At 42.9% G+C, this 22,157-nt stretch overlaps 1 protein-coding gene across 1 annotated transcript in view; it reads left to right on the top strand.

Moving 5' to 3' along the window:
• Positions 1 to 867: 867 nt before the first annotated feature.
• The window catches only part of FBXL7 (F-box and leucine rich repeat protein 7), a gene marked incomplete at its 3' end in the record, with an annotated part of 435,130 nt that continues 413,840 nt past the window's right edge, over positions 868 to 22,157 (top strand). The window contains exon 1 of the mRNA XM_079703291.1: positions 868 to 985. Coding sequence (XP_079559417.1) covers positions 949 to 985 — 37 coding nt within the window. The 5' untranslated portion in view covers positions 868 to 948. The remainder of the gene's footprint in view (positions 986 to 22,157) is intronic.

The following is a 22,157-nucleotide window of genomic DNA, read 5'->3' as shown; positions in this document are numbered from 1 at the left end:
CGTCTCCATTCCCCGCCTCAGTCCCAAACGTGGGAGCCACAGGAGGATACCAGCACGCCTACCTGGAGTTGTCAGACAGAATCAGCCGCTGATGCGTGTTGATTTTAAATGCCACCACACCTAAAATAGGCCATATTTGCAGGCAAACCCAAGGGATTTCAAACGACGCCCGGAAGCTCATCTTACTAACTAGGGGCCCAGCCGGTAAAAGAACAATAGTAAAATAGAGCCAAGAGCGTGTTCCTTCGCTCGAAGCGATTCGCTGGTGGCGCGCAGGGCCTGCGCCGAGCCTGGGGCTGGAAGCCGGAGCCCCGAAAAGGCGCGCTGCCCCTTTAAAAGGCCGCGCATCTCCGGGCCGGCCTTCCTCCCCGGGGCTCCAGCTGTGATTGACGCTGGGCGGCGAGAGGAGGCGCCTGGCGCTAACAAAAAGTCCGGCCCTTGGGCGAGCGGCGCCGGGCCGCGAGTCTCTGCTCGCTCCGGGCACCCGCAACAAGTGGCCGCCGCGCCCTCCCCGGGGAAGCCGCGGGTGCGCAGGGGCGCCCGGAGGAAGCGGCGGAGCCCGGGAGCCCCGGCCGCCCGCGCGGCTCAGCGTCCACCGCAGGGGGATCGGGGCGGGCGGATGGGGACCCGGCGGCGGCGGCGCGGCGAGCCTCTGGGCGGCCCCGGGGCGCGGGCTCTCCGCGGCGCTGCGCCCGCCGGCCCCGAACGCGGATTTTAAGGGCGGCGGCCGCCCCCGGCCCCACCCGGCGCAGTCGGGGGTGCCAGGAGGGGACGGAGCGCCCCCTCCCACCGGAGTGCGGGGGCCGCCCCCGTCCGGAGATCGGCCCCGGAGCGTGGGGTATGCGCAGCTGAAGGTCCCGTCGGGCGGGCTTTCCTCTGGCGGAGCGCGCAGGCGGTGCGCCCCACCTATGGAGTGTCCAGGGAGACGGCGGGCATGACGGCGGCAGGATGGGCGCGAACAATGGCAAGCAGTACGGCAGTGAGGGTGAGTGCGCCGCCGGTCCTCACAGCTCCCCGGTCGCGCCCCCTCCCTTCCCTTCGCCCTCCCGTCCGGGAAGGAAGATTCTCGCACGCTGCCGGGGCGCATCCCCATTTGGCACCCTGTCTGGGCCGTCACCTTCCCTTTTGGCTCTGAGTACTTCGGCGCCCCGAGGATGCTTTCCCACCGCGGGGGTTTCTCTCTAAGCAACCTCCCAGGTTGCCTTTGGGACGGCTCGAATTGCATTTGTGTCTGTTTCTGAAACCATGTGCCTCAGTTTCCCTTCTCTGGGCATCTAGGGGTTCGGATGATGGTTTGGCAGAGGGCGGAAGACGTTTTTGAAAAACAACGCAGTGAAAAATTTCCCAGGCCTTTGTGCACCAGTCCTCGGGACTCTCCTGGAGCAGGAAAAACTTCTGGAAGAAGTTAAGTTTCCATTCTCTGCTCACTGCCCCCGAGCTGACTGACAGCTTCGTAAAACTGACCACCTAGGGGCCGTGGGAGGCGAGGAGTGGCGGGGGGCTTTGTCTGTGCTCTCTCGGGGCTCGAGACGGGCAGAGGACCATCTGTTACGTGGGGCTGGAAACTGCACAGAAATATTGCCTGTCAAGTGGGAACTTGGAAGTTGGGGAAACTTTAAACTCCACCTACTCCTAAAAGGATGATGGATATGTGGGTTGGCTTCTCCCTCGCCCCTCCCCGCCCTTTGCATAGAACCGTAGTGTTGTAACCCGGTTGATTAACTGCATGCCCCTCATATGCATACGGCAAAGGCATTTCCCGCAGTTCAGTAGTTAGGAAGGTTTGTCTTTTCGTGAACTTGGCTGGAGGGGAGTGGAAGAGACAGGGTCGGTTTTACAGCCCGGCCCCAGAGGACCGGCGGTTAGAAACGGGGTCCAGCGCCTGAAGACTGGTAGGAATGCAGAATGGCTCTTCAGCCTGTGGTGTTAGGGAAACTCCTATCATCCTCTTCAAAACTTTGAGCTGTGGCCACAGAATGTGGATGCCTCTCCCCATGTTTGCGTCTGTGTTCCTTCTCAGCAGCTTTGTGGAATTACAGCAGAAACCGACCCTAAAAAACCGTATCCACAAGAACCTTTTGTTTAAATCATTCTTTTCCAGAGCATCATGTTTTGAATTCCACATATATATATGAAGTATATATATTTCCTTATTCTGGGCAGTTAATGTGAAAGAGATTTTTTTTTCCTGACAATTTCTTTTTTAAAAAGTTAAAAGGTGGTCTTTTTAGAGAGCAACCGTGAAATTATGCCAAAAAAGATTATTGGAGAATCTTGGCCACTCCCCAAAACTTCTTGAAGTTAATGTTTTAAAAAATTGTGGAAAAATGAAAGATTAAGCCTCCTTACTCTGAGTTACTAAAGAAGCTTTCGGGGAGTGAAGTGTGTGCTTGTCAGTTCTGGGTGTGCATACATTATGCTATTTGAACACTGGTGGGGGGAATGGACACCCCAAGAGGAACACAGGATCACTGCTCTGTGTTCTTCAACAAAACCCCTCACACTCTTCCTATTCCTATGCAACTTGTTCTTAGATCCCAGCGTTCTCGCACTGTACAGTGTGCGGTGTATGACTACTTCCTGTCTGAACAGTGGAGTTTTCAACCCTTGGGAGAGAAAAGGAGAGTCAGAGAACTAATGTTCTCCAGCTGTTATCCGTAAATGCTACCTCTGCATTTTCACTTCAGCTGAAGCCAAATTTTACTGGGATCTGATTTAGATACACTGTGGACTTTTTATAGGAAAAATCTCTTGGGCTCAGCTGATTCAAGGGGACCAAAAGGAAGCTTTGGGAGGTAACTGAGTTTGGGCTGGAGGGACACGTTGTGTTCAGCCTTCATCAACTGTCTTCAAGTGCATCGCCATTCCTCTGTGATAGGTGTGGGGGAAAATAGAGAAATCGAATAACAAGAGCTTTTCAAAAATCTTTTCTCCCCCCAGTTACACTGGGCCTCTCCTAATATGTGTCATTATAATATATGTAATGTATTATATGGTTATAATATATGTAGTTGGGTATGGTCCGCTTTATTACATTGTGCTATTGGATGGTAAAATCTATGCAGATAAGCCTTTTGGAATTTGGTGTGTTAGTGCCACACCAAATCCTTATCTAAATCTTTCTTATCTAAAATGTCAACTTTCAAAGAAAGTGAAAGCAACCCCCAGACATAGTATTTCTATTATCAAAGCAGACTGAGAATTAAGAGAGTTTCATAGATTTAGTGCAATTTAGGTGTGGTATATTTCAAATTATCAACAAATGCATATCCACAGAATGGCTCAGTGAGAGATCCCCCAACTATAAAACATTGGTGTTTGTGTATACTTCAAAAAACTGTAACTTCAGTATATTTTACTTACTAGTGGAGCTGACACCGCCATGTAAATGGCCCTGAAATTTTACAGATATTGTTGTGAATGATTAGAACTTTCAAAACTTCAGTATTTCATCTGTAATCTCACTTTCTCCTGCTCCTGGAAAATATCTTTTTTATTAAAAAAAAATATTCCCAAGACTTACCTTAGCAGGTGCAACGGGACAGAGGCTTCCTACTTCTGCATCATTCCAGGTCCCGCAGCAGCAGTATCACCTGGGAGCTTGTCAGCAAAGCAGAATCTGAACCACTTATCACATGCATGTTAGAAGCTCGAGGCAGTTCTGGTATGGGATGCAAAGCATTGGTCTGAGAGTCTAGAAATTTGATTCCAGCTTCAAATTAGCTACTGTGACCTTGCTCAGTTGTCCCCAGATCTTAAGGTCTTTCTTCTAAAGAGTGAGGAGAGAATTTTTTTTTTTTATTGGCTTTGTTTGTCATGCTTATCCTTGAGCACGCAGTCCTTCATTTTAGTTTGCTCTTATAATGCCTTAATGGACCACTTAACAGAGATTCGCCTTGGGGAAGACATGTTATAATAAATAGGGAAGTTAAGACTGTTATTGCCCTGAAATCAGTAGATGCCCCAATCCCTTTGTTAGCCCCTTTACCCTCATCTCTATCTTCCTTAGTTATTCCCACTTCCTCTCTTAACTCAATCAATCTCTGCTTTTTCTCCTGAGATTAAAGTTATGTGTTTATCAATATTGGGTGTTTCCAGTGTTTTGTTTTCCTAAATACTTAGTGAACGTTCAGGTTAATGATTTAGTTCGCAGCCTTTAGGCAGACTTGGATTTGGCTCCAGGAAAAAGTTGCCACACCACTGCTGATGTTCAGCTTTCTAGAAATATAAGCGAATGTCTAAGTGATTAGTATGTTCCGCTAAACTCTTATTGTGGAGGGCTGATTTTTTCTCTTTGTCTTCTTTCATAAAGTTTAAGTTACAGCCCATGTGTAGAAATCTGGAGAATAAGCTAAGGTGATTCAAAGCCATTAGAACCATTAGCTTTGACTCCAGTTAAACTAAATAAACAAATCTCTCTGTTCAAGTAGTGAGAGAGGAGCTGCTTTTCCTGCCTTTTAAGGTTTCCAGCCTCACCCTCACTTACTCAGTGGTTTCGTTGTTATGTTTATTCTACTCCAGCAGGGCTGAGTCTGTCGTCCTTACACTGTTAACAGCTCCTTTGTAAAATCTTGCCTGTCGTTGAATTGGAGCTGCTGAGGCCTTGTGATGGGGCTTGACCTTGGTAGCTCTGCTGCTCTATCAACGCCCTGAGTCCCTTTTCACCATCTCAGATCTGTGCTTCTCAGATATGTTGCCTGGGAGCATAAATCATCACCAATCCATCACCACTTCGGGAAGCATATCTTGAAAGAATAATAACGATGGCAAGTAACATTTATTGAATGCTTACTTTGTCCAGGCATGATCCTGAGCCCTTCATGTACACTGACTCTTGCTGTTACCGAGTCCAAGCTCACTCTGCTCGCTGCACGACAGGCCAGTAAATCGGGAGACGAGGTATTGAGGCAAGGAATAGCAACTTTATTCGGAAAGCCGGGCGTCAAAGAAGATGGCAGACTAGGGTCCCAGAGTACCATCTTCTGGGGTCTGGATGCTAGTTTCTTTTATAGAACAGAGAAGGGGAGGAGGTGAGGAAGTAAAATAAAAAGGCCGTAAGTCTTGCAAAACATCTCCTGGTTTGGCCAGCCTCAGGGAGCGGATGTGTTACTTTCTTCTTTCTTGCGGCCATTCACAGGTGGGCAGACTGTTTCCCTGTGAACTGAACAAAGGCACTTTAGTTTAACATGTAGGCAGAGGGGTGGGGTTCCCTGAGGGAGGCCATTAGGTATGCCAATAGCTGTAGACAACATCCTTTTAGTGATTATAGTAACGAAAAGCAACAAGAGAGCAAAGGTTAAAGTAAAAGAAACAGATCCAACAGGGTGTCAGATTTTGTTCTTCCCTGTTACAATGTAATTCGCATGACAATCCTGATCCTATGGGGCAGGTGTTCCTATGTCTCCATTTTACTGATGAGGAAACAGAGGTGCAGAGGGGATGATCATTTTCCCAAGGTCCTACAGGTAGCACAGGTGGAATTGGGACTCGGGGCCAAGGCTGTCTAAGCCCAGAGTTACTTATTCATTCTTTCATTCAACCAGTATATGTTGACTTCTTATTTCCTACCATGTGCCAGGAACTCCTAGATTCTTGGAATACAACAGTAAACAACAGATAAAGATCCTGTCCTGGTCAATCTTACCTTCATCTGTGTGCACGTGTCCACGTGTGTTGGGAGGGAGGTGAAATGGAACAGTTAACACGTGTGCACACAGGCACAGTCATTTAGTAAACCACCTGGTAAGTTCTAAGGGGCCAAGTCTCTGCATAAAGAAAATTGTCAAATTGACTGATGGGGGGACTTCCCTGGTGGTCTAGTGGTTAAGACTTTGCCTTCCAACGCAGGGGGTGCCGGTTTCATCCTTTGTTGGGGAGCTAAGATCCCATATGCCTCCTGGCCAAAAAAGCTAAAACATAAAAAACAGAAGCAATATTGTAACAAGTTCAATAAAGACTTTAAAAAAATGGTCCACATCTAAGAAATCTTAAAAAAAAAAAAAAAGACTGATGGGAGTTGGGAAGAGAAGGGTGTGGCAATTTTAATTAGAGTAGTCACTATGGGCCTTATGGAAAAATTGGCATTTAGACTGAAACTTAAAAGAAGTGAGGGACTAAGCCCTGAGGATCCATAAGGATCCATATAGCATGTTGACTGTTCCTTTCAACCACTGTGCTCTACCAAAGTGAATACTCTTTTTGCCGGAGGGCTTGCATCATCATTTTATGCAAGTGTAAAAGTGTAACATCATCAGTCTTCTGTAAGTAGTCAGCTAGAGTGGAACGGAGTCAGTCTGGCCACTGGGCATATTTTTTGCCTAGAGTCTTTACAAATATGTTTTATCCAATGGTGTTCTAGCAGATGGGTTGTGACTGCTTCTGTAGGGAGGGGAGGGGGAGCCTAGGAGATGCCCTTCGTCCTGCAACCAGTAGATGTGGCCTGACTTACTGGATGTGTGACTGCTCCCCCGAAGATCTCTCCAAAGGTCTCTGTAATTCTTAGATGGATGTCGCTCTTTATCTTTTGCCTCCAGGAAATAAATTCATTCTGATGAAAATCAGAAGATATATGATAGTGTTTCCACTGTTTGGCTCAAACCAAAGCATTAGTGAAGCTCTCAGTACCATTTTTGGTCTGACAGTGTTTTCAGAGATTTGAGGAATCTTTCTGCATATTTAAAACAGAGAAGAGAGGTAACTTTTCATTCTCCTTCAGAATCAACTCATCTCAACTTTGTATCAGCTCTCTCTGCCCTTTGAAACAGAATGAATTCTGGGTTGATGTTGAGTAATTAATAATCACTTTTTTTTTTTTTTTTTGCGGTACACCGGCCTCTCACTGTTGTGGCCTCTCCCGTTGCGGAGCACAGGCTCCGGACGCTCAGGCTCAGCGGCCATGGCTCACGGGCGCAGCCGCTCTGCGGCATGTGGGATCCTCCCGGACCGGGGCACGAACCCGTGTCCCCTGCATCGGCAGGCGGACTCGTAACCACTGCGCCACCAGGGAAGCCCGATAATCACTTTTACCCGTAGCCCTTATTGAGTGGTGTGTCTGGAAGTTGATTAGACTACTTGGCTTGGCTCTTTGACTGATTGAAGCTCCTAGATATCACGCACCATGGCATTTGGAATGTAGTAAAATATGTGACAGTATCTTGAATAAAATCTAGAGTGAATTAATTCTCTGAATAATGAAGAAAGGGATAAATGAACTTTAGAAACTTAATACCTTAAAAAATAATATTTAAAGAGCTGTTATGATGAAGGTTAAATTTCAGAGTGCTGAGCAAAGACCAAAATATGTAAGTTACTAGCACATAGGTAGATTTGACTCAGTCTGAGGAAGAGTTAATGATTAGAGCTGCCCACATCTGAGACTGGCTGCCTAGTGAGGAAGTGAGTCCTCCCACGTGGGAAGGGGGATCACAGTAAAGACTGTGGTGCTAGAGATTTCTGCATCAACTAAGAGGTCTAATAGGACCCTACACCAAGATCCCTAGCAAACAATTTGCCATGTACAGTTATTTATTTTTTAAATTGAAGTATGGTTGATTTACAATGTTGTGTTAGTTTCAGGTGTACAGCAAAGTGATTCAATTATACATACATACATATCTATTTTTTTCAGATTCTTTTCCATTACAGGTTATTACAAAATAGTTCCCTGTACTCTACAAAACAGTTCCCTGTGCTCTACAAAACAGTTGCCTGTGCTCTGCAGTAGGTCCTTGTTGGTTATCTGTTTTATATATAGTCGTGTGTATACGTTAATCCCAAATTCCTAATTGATCCCTCCCCCCTGTCCCATTTGGTGACCATAAATTTGTTTTCTGTGTCTGTGGGTTGCAGTCATGTTTGATGAAGGGTTATTGTTTGATTTGAACTCATATTGCTACTTCCCCCCCTTAATACGTTTCTATCCTTGTAGTTGTTGAAAAGTACTATCCCCACTTCCTCTAGGTTAATTTTCTCTCTCTGTTACTATGTGTTTTTGTCTTTTTAGATATATTTAGATATTAATTGGAAAATCAACTGATTTTATTTGTTTCCCTGCCTTTGGTGGTACATAATCTCCTGAACCAAAAATTGGGTTTGATAAATGACATGTCCTATTTTCAGTGCAGTAATGGATACGGACTCTACCTACTGTGCCTTTTATTATGACCCTAAAACATATAGATCTCCTGAAGTTGAAGCAAGACCCTGAATTGTGCTTGTGTTGACTATCTTGAGTTAATGTTTTAACTTTGTTGATAAGACTTAATTGGCATCATTGGTTAGTGACATCCGATCAGAAGCTACAAATTGACTAGAGTCTCACAAAGACATCGTCTTTCTTAAGGAGCCCTGACTCCTTTTTGTTCAGCACCATGTCTTCTGTGCATGAGCTAGACAGGCAGTTCTGCCACGTGGTGATAAAGTCCATATCTGCTGAACTTTCCTAGAACATAGCTTTTTTTGGGTTTTGGTTACAGAAATTTAGACCTCTTTTTCCAGCTACTCACTGCATTAAATCTCTAGATAGAATAAGACTTTTGCTTTAAGGAAGTTCAGTATCTAACTGGAAAGCTAGGCAGGGAGGCCAGTGATTTCAGAACAAGATGATAAATGCTGATTCACAGAGGGACCCTACTTTTCCGACGTGCTAAGTATGAATGTAAGTGATAAGTGGGAAGTGGGCATAAGACTAGAGCAGCTCTAAATAATGACAGCACTGGACAATATCTGCAACTCCCCAAACATCTAAAGGAGGCACATATTTTCTAAAACAACGACAACAATGACAACATATACACACCACTATATATAAAGTAGATAACCAACAAGGACCTACTATATAGCACAGGGAACTATACTCAATATTTTGTAATAACCTATAAGGGAAGAGAATCTGAAGAAGAATATATATATATATATACACACACACTATATAATATATATTATATGCATATATATTATATATATATATATTGGAATCACAGTGCTGTATGCCTGAAACGAACATGATATTTATAAATCAGCTATAGTTCAATTCAAAAAAGAAAACAGGTAAATTGGAGGGGGAGTCACTTACCCTCTTGGGAGAAACTAAATCTTTTGTTAGGAGTCTTTCCCTAATTGTTCCTGAAAATCTTGGTGTTCCATGGGAACATATCGTTTATTCCATGGGAAGTGGTTCTTGTGGGACCTGTAAGCGAGGACCTTGGAAGGCTTCAGAGGAAGGACAGGAGCATCTGACCAGCCTAGGTCCTCACCACACCTGTACCCTGCAACCAAGGAGAATGGGAGCCTGCAGGCAGATGCTTTTCAAGTGTGCTAGTTCACACCCCAAAGATGTACAACTTTCAGACTTCTGACATGACTGATTATGAACCAACTCTGAATTTTCCTGAGTAATGAAATCTAAACACGTGGTCACCATGCTCCCGGTTCCCTGGGTGAAGGAGTGTCGACTTTGTCTGGAGCCGTAAATCTTTATTAGGTTGTGCATTAGATATGCTCACTCTATCAATCCCTATTTAACTTCTAAACCAGTAACAAAATGAAAAACAGTTGTTAACACCGCACAAACTCATAATTGTAACTTTAGAAGCCTTGAGCAACTTGTAGAAATGTTATTAAAACATTTTTTTGTTTGCTACCCTTTCTGTGGTAAATTCCTGTGCTACATTTTCCAAGCAGATGTAGCAGTGGAAAGGGAATCAGAATTTCTAGAGAAAAATTTCAGGAATTTTTCTTCTGCTCATGGATTGACCTTCTGGCTGCGAGTCACCCACTTTTTGGCAAGGCAGAGAAGTCAGGAAAAGGATCCTTGTATGTGCAGTTGAACCTCTGACCCGATGGAGTACTCGAATTGAATCTCAGGAGCCTCTGGGTTAGGTCCAAGTCTAAGGCTATGTCTTCCATGGTCCAGCTGTCGGAGGTGGCTCAGACTCCAGGGAGAGGAAGAACAAGTATGAGATTGAGGGTGGAGCGGAAGAAACATAAATAAGAGGAGAGGGAAGAAGAGAAGAAATTCAGAGAGAACTGGTGTTAGGGCACTGATTGCCCTCTACAGTAAAGAATGGAATCACTGTTCTACCCGGTGCTCTTTTCTTACAAATATCTTAGCTCAAGGAACAAAAACAATTACTAATAGATACTTGGTAGGCTTGGCTGTTGCCAAGTTTACTGTACTTTTGGTCATTTCAGTAATAGTAACAATTACTGAGCACTTAGTAGATGCTACTTCCCTCTCCGAGCATGTTACAAACACTCATTCCTGTAGTTCAGGACAGCCAGGGATGCGGGCACAGATCATCTCATTTTGCAGTTGCCAACACAGGAGCTTCGAGGCAAGGCGGACTGACTGCCCAGGGCACAGAGCTGGTGAGTGATCCAGTCCGGTCTTAAATCCCTGTGGCTGTGCTGGTTTTTGTGCCCCTCTCCGCTGTGCCCCTGACCCCCTCCTGCCTGGGCATGTCAGTTGCAGCCAGAGTCTTTCCTGATCTTTGTTTTGTTTGTTTCAAAGGATTGCAGTGACTGCAAAGTAGCCCGTTGAAAATGAAAGTGACAGTTTTATGTATGGATGCGGTGAACAAAAATGAAAGACATCTTTGGAAGGAAACTTTAAACTCACTTTACCTGGCTCTCCCAAGGGCCAATTAACTGCTCATTAGGCACCAATCTGCTGACAAATTGGCAGGCTGACTAGTGTCTCTGAGAATGGCAGCCTGTAAAATAATTAGCATATTTTGTAGAGTCTTCAGGGCGCCTAGTAGAGCTGGGAGGCTGTCCCACTTCGCCCCAGAGTGTTAGCAAATTATCTTGGTGCCGGGATAGCTTTTGACCTGGGACGGCCACCTGCTCACAAACAAAAGCTAACGGAGGACTGAAAGAGGTGCGCACATTTTCCTTCCTAAATAGTTTATAAGATGTATCTCGTATTTCCCTCTGGTTTCAAAAGTACGGATTTGAAACAGCCATTAATGTGGGGAATTGTTCCAATATGTATTTGTATTTGCCTTTATCTTTGCTAGCCCCTGGGAGACTTCTCCATGAGTATGTCTAGGAAATTGCTTTGGAAACTATAAAGCGTTTCAGAAATTAATCTCATTTATCATCGCAGGGACTGTGGGAGGGGTGTCTGCCATGATCCCCAGTTTGTAGATGAGGAAACTGAGGCCTTGGCAGGTTAAATGATTTGCCTTGATTTTACAGTTGAGAATAGATGGGGTCATTCCAATTCTAAATTTAGTACACTTTCCATCGTAATATGGCTTCCCTTAAAATGCTACAAGAAAAAAGAATATAATCATATTAGGGTATTATCACCAGGCATCTGTGACAGTATTTTAAATTGCTTGCACCCAAGGATGAAAGGGGGCGTCTGCAAGCATCCATCCTGTCCTTTAATTGCTTTTGGAGCTCTAGTATTGAGAGAAGCAGAGAAGCCTGCTCCCCCTTGGTCGCCTCAGGCCACAGAGCTGTGCCACTGCTCAGGGAAGCAGCCTTGCAGTGGTAAGGTGATGATAATGAGGATGCAGAGTGAATTGTTAGATCAATATTCAGGACAAGATGACCTTGTTTGTTAGGGTGTCACTTGCTAGCAGATAAAACTCAGCTGGGGCTGTGAGGGGTGTTTCCTTCTGAAAGCTTCTGCTCTACCTTACTTTTGGGAGGATCAGAGAATCAACTCTAAAATTGGGGCCGATCAGCATCACTGGAGTCCTTATTGTCTTCAGTCTTCCCGTTTCCTTTGCTGTTGAAGAACCGCATTGTTCAGAGGTCTTTGGAAGTGTTTAGGTCCTGGACAAGCCCTTTAGGATGAGTTGCTATCAGAGGTCACTGAGGTTCTGATGTTGTTGTGATAGAAATCCACACTGTCATTTAGCCTTTAATTGCTTTACTTTCCACTCATTGTCCTCTGGTTTACTGTCTATTTTTTTTGCTTTTTTCTGTTTCTTGTTCCTTTGTATTTATTTATTGCTCATCCTACCGCATGCTTACCTGACATGACTGTAACCCTGTTCACGTGTTAGGTCCTTAATATATTTTTGCTAAACAAATACATGAGGACGAATCTGTAGCCACTATCTTTATTGGATCTAAAAAAGCCTATGAAAACCCTATCATATTTTCAGTGAACTTTTCTTAGACTTGAACATTTTTCTCTTAAAAGAAAGTTTTTCTGGGCATGTTTTCTTCTGAGGATATTCTAACTTGGACTTTTATTTTGAACAATGTGGATCTATCTTATGGATGAAAATAGCTTGTGTACTTAAGGAAAAATGAAATATGTATTTTTTAGCATTGCTGCAAACAATTGCAGGAGACATTTCAACTTCACTGATTTACAGTATTGTGGACTTAATTATTTTCAATGAGAAAAATGAAATATGTATTTTTCAGCATTGCTGAAAACAATTGCAGAAGACATTTCAACTTCACTGATTTACAGTATTGTGGACTTAATTATTTTCAATGAGTATTGAGTAGAATGCTGCTGTCTATTTTTTATTGCAAATTGTATTGTTTGGTAATATTTGTTTCAGCTGCTTTGGAAATTGAGTTTACATGACAATTTAAGTAAATCAATCTAGAAAGCATTTAAAAATTGATCCTCTAAATTAATAAATTACTCCTTTGGCTCTGTTCTCTGGATTAAAGAGTTATAGCATTATGAATCCTTTAAATTTATATATTCATCTACTTCATGCTGGGGGCTCTGCATCTTTGTTTTTCTCCTTTTTATTATGCAAAATACAAAAGTTATTAGATGTGTCTGGTATTATTGGAATGGTTTCTAGTAGGTTTTCTGTTTCTGGCTTCCCTTCTTACTAAAATCAGAAGTGAAATAATCAATTTCGGAAAAAAAGAAAAACATTATTGAGTTGTAGTGTGTGTATATGTGTATACATACATGAGATTATTTAAACAACCCTTTTCTATAAATTCAGCAAAATTCATTATTCCTCACATCTGTTTTTTTCTGTAAATGAAGAGAAATATGTTACCTATAAGGAATTAAAAAATACAATTAAAATTAAAGTGCCATTTTTTTTAATAGTATGGTATCTGTTAGAGGAACAGCTTTAGACAAAGGGTCACCGTAAGAATCAAACTAAAGAAGAAGCAAATAGTCCAACACACGAGCTTTCTGAGATGGAACTTGGGATAGAGGTGTCTGTAGTTTATGAACAGACTTGAAATGGTTCTGTGACATGATATCCGCTTGGAACTGTATGTTTTAGTTTGTTTGTTTACCTGAATATGTGTTCAGCTCAGATGAGTGGATATAATCTCTGTTGGTGAGAATTGTACTCTGCATGGCACTGAGCCTGGTTGACGTTTGTTTTGAAGTGCCAGAGCGTAAATTCAGATTCACAGGCAGCATTCATACACTCATTTTTGTCTTTTGGTTTTTGATTTTAAAGATCAACAGCTGCTCCGTTGGTTGGAAAGATTTATGTAGCCCCATTTGGACAATGTATATTGCGGAGACTACTTATGAAAATAAATTTCAAGACATGACATTTCTGTCCTGAACAGCTTACTTTTCACATCTCATTTTGCATCCACTTTGCCTACTTAATTATATTTTAATAATTTTCTCTATTTTCCATCTCTCCCAAAGACCTCTCTTGTTGATCACCCTGTGAGCTTGTTTTGAGAGACAGCATTTCCTTGGGGAGTCTTTCTCCATTCCTGAAGCCACAACATGAACTGAGCAATAAAAAGCCAATTCCCTCCCCTTGGTTGTGCTTCAAATAGTCATTTCTTTGATACAGCCTAATAAAAACAGGAAAAGGATCATTTTTAAATGCTTTGGTTGGGGTTGCTTTACTTCCAATAAGGAAAATTGCCTCACAAGGGGGAGCATGGGTAATAAAGTTACAACTAACTGAGTAATTGTATTCAGTCTAGCTGTCAAAATCTCCAAGCTGCTGCCTGCAAATCTAACTTAATCGTGGGATTGCTGTGTGTCCACCGTGGTGTGTAGATTTGAATTTGCTGCTGTTGATCAACTCTTCACAGTTAATGGAGTTGAACTTCAAATGCTCCTGGAGAGGTTTGTTATGTGTGGGGTATTTTCCTTCACAATCTTTGTAAGCCTTGAGGTAGGTAATAAAAGGGCTTTGAGGGTAGACCAAGAATGACACATGTAATAGAATCTTGGATGTGTTCATGGTGAAATTGACGACAGATCAGCTGACAGTGAAAGAGACTGAGGCACAAAGAAATGAAAGAGTTTGGTTAAGGTCATACGGAGTCCAGGTGTTTCTTTTAAATCCATTTCTTTCTTACTCACCATGCTTCATGCCCTTTTTTCTTACTTTCAGAAGATTTGAGGTGAATGTAGTGGCTGTTTTCCTTCTCTGTGCAGTTAGCCCCTCTGGGACTGACTCTCTCATACCCCTAGCATGGCTCAGGGCTTCTCTGGAAATTACTGTCACTCAGGACAAGGGAGCAGCCCCCATCGGATGACTTTTTGAGGCGGGGGTACAATTTGGGACAACTCTGAAGAGCCATCTTTGGTCCGGAACTCCAGTTGGCTGAGTCCTATATTGCATCTGCATCACAGACCAAATTATGTCTCTGTCTGCCTTTCTCCCTTGCCTTTCCTAAGTGTGATGCCAAGGGTACTTCCCAATAAAGCACCTGTACTTCAAATCATATCAGAGACTATTTACTGGGGAAACCAATAGAAGACAACAGAGAAGCTGAATACGATGCTCTTCTGGCAGTGGTCAAGGGCAGGATGCCACTGCTGGGAAAATCATCTTTCTGGGAATCCTGGCTGTTCTTAAAAGGGAGCCTTCATCTGACAGTTAAGAGACATGAATGGATTTTTGCTTGGGGACCTAGTCTAATCCTTTCATTGTATAGATTTAGGAAATAAAGCCCCATGCACTAAAGTAACTTGACCAAAAGTACATAGCTAGTTGGCAAAAGAGCCAAAACAGGCTTATAGTTCCAGGTGCTGTTTTTGAAGAGCCGTATTGGAATTTGTTCAGAGTTGTTTTGCTGCTGTAACTCAGAATTGACTGCAGATGGGTCTAGAGACCATTTATCTGTCTGATCCGTTTGTTCAACTCTGGCGCTGAAGTCAGACATCTCAATAATTTCTCCGTGGTTCTAGTTTGCTGCTTGTCTACTATTCTTTGAAGAGTGATCTCTGAAGCTCACCCCAGTTGGTAGTTGACTAGTGAAGAAGAAATGGTGAAGTAGAAACAGATGGTCATAGTTATTACTGCCTGAAATCAGCGTTTTGTGATACCGGCTATTAAGAGAATTGGGAAATTGTCAAGGCTTATTACATGATAGGCCAGTGACAAGTAAGATTCGTTAGGCAGATGAAACATGCAGGGATGGGTTGAAAGAATCATAAGCAAAATGAAAAATGATGACAAATTAATATTTAGTCTCCTGATCATCCTAAATAGTTTATTAGTCACTTTATTATGCTCAAATAATGTCCCATTGAGATTACCAAATGACTGTAAGCTCAGAGTCACTGTGGTCCTGAGAAATTTGGAAGGAATTGAAGAACAAATTATTAGTTTATTATCACTACTACAAGGATCCAGATTTTGTATAGTTTCCTTGGCGTAATCAAACAGCTACTCTCTTAGAAAATATTCTTCGACACCTATCGTCTGTAAATTAAGTAGAAATTTATTTTATTTGGAACTCAAGGCCCTGTGTGTGCTTAGACAGAGTCCCTCTCTGGCTTTCTCTCAGGATGCTCTTCTATATGTACTCCATACCCTGGCTAAACTAGGAACCTCAGTGTTCCTCAAATGTATCTTTTATTTTCCTAGATGTGTATCTTTTGTCATGGGTTTTGTTTTTCTTGGACTGTTCTTTCTATTTGATTACCAATCAAGCCCTGCTCAGTTCAGGCCCAGTTCAATGTTAACTTCTTAAAATAAAATTTTCTTTGATTTCCCTTAGATATATCTTTGTTCATAATGCTTATTAACCCCTTACTTTGAGGGAATATGTCAGGTGCTCTCAGCTGGATTTGCTTTTTCTTCCCTCTGATCCACTGTGGCAATTTTTTTTTTTTTTTTGCGGTACACGGGCCTCTCACTGTTGTGGTCTCTCCCGTTGTGGAGCACAGGCTCCGGACGTGCAGGCTCAGCGGCCATGGCTCACGGGCCCATACGCTCTGCGGCATGTGGGATCTTCCCGGACCGGGGCACGAACTCACGTCCCCTGCATCGGCAGGCGGACTCTCAACCACTGCGCCACCAGGGAAGCCCTGTGGCATTTTATTTGTATGGAATTTTTATGTCCTACTTTGCATTTAGCTACTTGCATCTCTCTAATCCAGTAAATCTTTGTAGGTATCCATGTACCAGAATCTGTGCTCGGTTTTGAGGGGTAAAAAATATAAGAAATTGTTTTTGATTTAGGGGCCTGCAGTCTAGTAGATGGAATAAAGTACCGAAAGAGCCATGGATGGCATAACTAAAGCATGCAATGGGGGACAGACCTGACTGTGGTGAGCTTTAGCTGGGGATATTCACAAGGACTTCTTATCTGAGATGACCTTGAACTGGGTCTGGAAAAATGAGTCAGGGCTTGCCAGGCATGGCTATTAAGGAGGGAATGAGAGAAGGTCAGGCAAGGAGGCAGGAACCAGTGGGTCAGCTACGAGGGGAAGAGAGGAGCATCTGAGTTCAGCCCCATACCTGGAGCAGTAGACGGTGCACATGGCTGTGGAAGCAGCATGAAGCCCTGTGAAAGGCAGGAGGGCACATCAGTGCTTAGCAAAGGCAGCCAGCCTGGGACAGATTTGGAGAGATTGCTGGCCAGGCACATAGATTCCTCTTCTCTACTCCTTGTGAAGGGAGTGCCATGAACATAATTCCTGGCCTGGAGTATTTACCTGGTTGGTAAATTTGGAAGGAATAAAGTCGACATCTGAGCTCCATTCTGTTTTCCTCCTGGGGGAAGCTCTTCTGCCCAGAAGTAGACCGGCTTTGGTCTCATGCTTGCCAACACTTGGATGCAGTACTAGCCGCTTGGCTGTAGACCTAAAACTATATACAACCTCTGAACTAGAGTCCCTGGAAATAAAGGAGCCATTTTCCTCTCTCTGCCACTCCTCTTTTCTGATTTCCTCAGTTTGTTTTGAATCTGACTGGGAGAGAAGGGTGCTATTCCTGGAGCCCCATCATGACCCCAACAGGAGTGTACATAGGAGGGAGGAAGAATGGCTAAGTGAGGGCAGGTGAAAGCTTGAATTCTAGCGGGGACATAATGACTGAGGAAGAAGGTGTGGGTTTCAGCAGTGGAAAGAAGGTAGAAGCACTTGGGGACTCATTGGCTGAAGGGGATGAATGAGATGGAAGGTTCTAGAAAGACTCCGCCTTCTGGTTTGGGTGCTTGGGGGCCACATTTAGCTCACAGACCTTATGTTCTGATTGACCTGAGTTTTCCCGAATTGGTTCTGGAGGCCAGGACAGTTAATTTGGTCTTTGATCTCTCTTCTTGTCATCACCACCCAGGATCTGAAGGAATTTTTCAGGGACTGATACACTTGGGCATTTGCTCATCTAAATTGTTCCGTTTCTTTATTAATTCATTTAGCCAGCAGCTATTTATTAACCTCCATCTGTCAGGCCCGGGCATGGCCTGCCCATGAGATATAGCAGTGAATAAAACATTTGCTTGTTCTCTGCAGACTCAGGGTCTGGTGAGGAAGTCAGAGCATACAGTAGGGGGTTACTGGTTAAGCAGCTTTGGAGCCAAACAGCCCGAGTTAGAATCTGGATCCCACTACTTGCAAGACAGGCGACCTCATTAGAACCTCATTTTTAAGGGAGCTAAGTTGGTGTCTGCCTCAAATAGCTACTTCACACTATTTGTAACTTCTCATTTGGCCCAGTAAACCGGTGGATTGGCTTTGAATAAATTCTTCCAGAAACTTAGAAAATTGAAAAAAAAAGTGCTTTTCGAATTCATTTTTTAAAACAGGAAATTCCTGTCTAAGGCTGGAAGAAGTTGTCACAGGAGCAGCATAAGTTATGCTCTATTTATCCCTCTTCTGGACGATCCCTTTAGATCAGCACTTGATGGAGGGAAGCTAGAATGTGGTTTATTTTTTGGTAAAGTTTTCATTTTTGAGTTCTAATTGCATGGAAGAGTTGAGCTGTTTTTTTTTTTTTATGATGGCAAATCTGGATATTCCTGTGAAGTAGAGAGATCCAGGGTTTGTGTGATTTGAAGATAGACCTGGTATTAATAGGGGCTAATATTCTTTTTTTTAATTGAAGTATGGTTAATTTACAATGTTGTGTTAGTTTCACGTGTACAGCAAAGTGATTCAGATTCTTTTCCATTATAGGTTATTACAGGATATTGAATATAGTTCCCTGTGCTATACAGTGGGTCATTGTTGTTTGCCTATTTTGTATAGAGTAGTGTATGTTAATCCCAAACTCCTAATTTATCTCCCCACCCTGGCTGTCTCCTTTGGTAACCGGAAGTTTGTTTTCTCTGTCTGGGAGTGTATTTCTGTTCTGTAAATAAGTTCAGGGAGTAACACTCTGATTTGTAGTTTTCTATGCCATTTCATACAGTGATGGACATTTACTGGGGGAAAAATCCCATTGTTTCAAGAGTCCTCAATCAATGTGAAATACCATTCATGCACACACATTGTGTGTGTGTGCATGCACGTGTGTGTGGTGTGTATATATATATGCACTTTATTGTTCCTATTTTAAAAGTCACAAGATTGAATGATATGCTACGTGCCAGATTCTTACACATTTATTTGCTATGATTTAGTTTGTCCACCAATGTCCAATCCTACAGAAATTGAAAAGGCTGAATTAGACAGAAGATGGCACAAAAGTAGTGGTCAGGTTTCCTAAAGGGTAATATTTGCTTTATTTAAAATTACTGATATTTAACCAAGAACAAAAATGCCTCAGTTTTGTCCTGTAAGCTTTTCTTGATTTTCTTTTTTCTGTAAGTGAAGAGAAAAACAGTATCCTTCTGTAAGGAATTTAAGAAATCAATTATAAAGTAGCACTTGTTTCTTTAATAATATGGTATCAGCCCTACAAAGGGAAGTGATGTACTCTCTTTCATGTCAGGGCACCCTGAGTTTTAAAGATGGATTAGACCCTAGAGATTATTAGTCCAGTGCACTCCTTTGCAGATTAACAAGAAGCTTGGGTACCAAATGCTTGAAAAGACACGCGAAGTCCTGTATGAGGTACAACAGTGAGTGTGGTGGCTAAGAGCACAGACCTGGGTGCCAGACTTCCTGGGTGTCAGTTGGCTCAGCCAATTACTAGTCGTGTGATCTTGTGCAAGTTACTTCACCTCTCTGTGCCTCAATTTCTGCATCTGGAAAATGGAGTTAGTAGCAGTTCTTCCCTCCCAAGAGCTGTCAGAGAGTGGATTAAATTGGTAGATATAAAGTGATAGTCCTTGGCATGTAACAAATGCTACTTTCTGATTTACTCTAATCTGCATTTCATCAAATCGAAGATGATTTGAGACTGCCACTTTCTTGAACTCAGAACATATGACTGGAAGATTTCATCAAATTACAGTATGATTTGCCAAAGTGATTTAAGATAGTATTGGTTGTAAGATGAAGGTGTTAAATGGGTAGTGGGAGGGGTGGGGAAAAGGAGCTTAGAGTCAATTAAATAGGTTGCTATTATTATCATTATTATTCTTTAACTGACTTGGAATTGGAAGCTACATGTCCTAGTCCAGCCCTTAGTCCATTGTTCTACAATACATTGTATGTCTGGGCAATGTTTATAAACTAGAGTTTTAGACACTTCCACTTTGGGAAATACAAATTTTAGCTGTTTATTCTGAGCACACACAGTCTACTCCTCTTTGGGTAATATCATTTGATTTAAAACTATTGCAGCACTGAAGTTTTGTAGTTCCAAGTCCTAAGGACAACTGGATGCGATTCTCCTAACTTATTAGAAACATCAGGGTAAAGAAACACCCAAGTTCCCGTGTAAGAATGAGCGTCCTCTGCACGTGCTTGCAGGCTCAGGGGCGATTGAGCTGCGTGAATCTTTCTCTGTTTGTTATTGCTTTGTATTTGGATAGGTTAAATCTTCAAACAGTTATACATTTCTTCCTACTGAGTGAAGATTCAGATTCAGCTTTTAATAGTAGTTAGAAATACTGTTTTCATGGCTGGTCAAGTTCATCCAACAACGGAGGCTGGAGTGTCCCTTTCAGGTTACTACTAAACTGACTCGGGGGCAAAAACCATGTCCATTTTATATGTGTCTATGTACATCCTCCACAGAAGTGCTTAAATGAGGGCTCTTGTGAATACCTTTAAGACTTTGGGCCAGTCACTTCTCTTTGGTTTGCTCCTTCACTGCTAGTTGATTACCTGTCCTGCTCTAGGCGACTTATCTTTCCTCCCTCTCCCTCCCAGCACCCCCCACCCGTGGTTCCCCCTTCTCTCTTGCCCTTATCCCCCCTGCCACCCCCTTCTTGTCTCAGCATCCTTGCTTCATTTCTGTCTCTCTCCAAAGTTTATATTTGACTGTTGTCTCTGGGCAATGTGCCCAGTTTGGTTTATTTGTTTCTCATAATTGTATTCAGAGCCTCAGCTACAAGTTTCAGATGGACGTTTCCCATGGCGTTTGTCTCCTTTATAACACAAGTCTTTTCTGGGAGTTTTGTGGTGTTTTACAATATAAATGCAAACTTGACCTCTCCAAAGTGCAGTTTTACAAAATGAGGACCCAAATTAATCAGAAGACGTTCCAAATCTTAATCTCTCAATTAAGTTTTACTGTCCCAGGTCTCAGTGTAATGGAATAAAGATAGTAACTTATTGGTTAGCTTGATTGTTGCTAACTGCTTTACACTTGTCTCTCCCACAAAAAAATCTTCTGCTGAGTTTAGTTTTATGGAAGATAAATGTATTGATGGTAGTGTAAAAGAATCCCAGGTGTCCTTCATGTTGACATATAAGCTAGTGTCAGCTTTAAAATGACAACCCTAAACACTGTGTGCTTTAGTCTCAGCCCAGTGTCTACTTCTACTTTGAGAAAATTGTGGTTTGAGGCCTTGTGTTACTCTATAACATTCTAGCAAAAGCTCTAAGCTTTAAAATATGGGTCTTTCTATGATGATAATGGTCTTCCTAATTGTTGTACATTCACAACTTTACATGTTCCAGATACTACATTGTCCAGTAAAGTAGTAACTGGCCACTGGCCTCATGTGGCTTTTAAATTTTTAATTAACTACAATTAAATAAAATCATAGATTCAGTTCTTGAGGCACACTAGCCACATCACAAGGGCGCGGTGTCCCCATGCGGCTACCATATTGGGCCGTGCAGATACAGAACAATTCATTGAGAAAGTCTTATTGGACTGTGCTGTTACAGAGGATTTCAGTTAGGGTAAGTGGGACTAACGGATCGATTTCACTGGGTTTATTAGTTAGGGTAAAACTAAGCTGCTGTAATAAGAGATTACAAAAATACAGTAAATGAAAGAATTTTTAAAAATTATGTAAGGGCTTCCTTGGTGGTGCAGTAGTTGAGAGTCCGCCTGCCGATGCAGGGGACACGGGTTCGTGCCCCGGTCCGGGAGGATCCCACATGCTGTGGAGCGGCTGGGCCCGTGAGCCATGGCCGCTGAGCCTGCACGTCCGGAGCCTGTGCTCCGCAACGGGAGAGGCCACAACAGTGAGAGGCCCGCGTACCGCAAAAAAAAAAAAAAAAAAAAAAAAGAAAAATTATGTAATATTCAGGAGGTGAGCAGTCAAGATGGCACATGGTAAGTCATCCCGGGATATGGTTCCTTCCATCTTTTTGACCCATCAGTCTCATGACATTATCTGCACCTATGTGTCCCAATTTACGGGAAGATCAAAAAGAACTCCAGGGCAAGTGGCTTTCTTACAGGTAGAAAAGGAACCAGACATTGTAGCATCACTTTTGTTCGCATCCTGTTGACCCAGACAGAGCTGCACATTGACACCTTGCTGCCCATGAGGCTCGGAAATGTGGCCTTTAAATTATTGCTGCAGAAGAGAGAATGGATTTGGGGGCAGAATCAGCAGTTTTTACCCTACAAGCTAATGCTCAACGTAAAGAGATGACGTTTAAGGTGACGGTTCATTTGCCATCGTTAATTTGGGTGTTGGGAGAG

This window comes from Hyperoodon ampullatus, assembly GCF_949752795.1.
Source record: "Hyperoodon ampullatus genome assembly, chromosome: 4".
In the NCBI taxonomy this organism is placed as follows: Eukaryota; Metazoa; Chordata; class Mammalia; order Artiodactyla; family Ziphiidae; genus Hyperoodon; species Hyperoodon ampullatus.
Note: the sequence above shows the minus strand (reverse complement) of the source record. Positions and strands in the feature narration are given on the sequence as shown.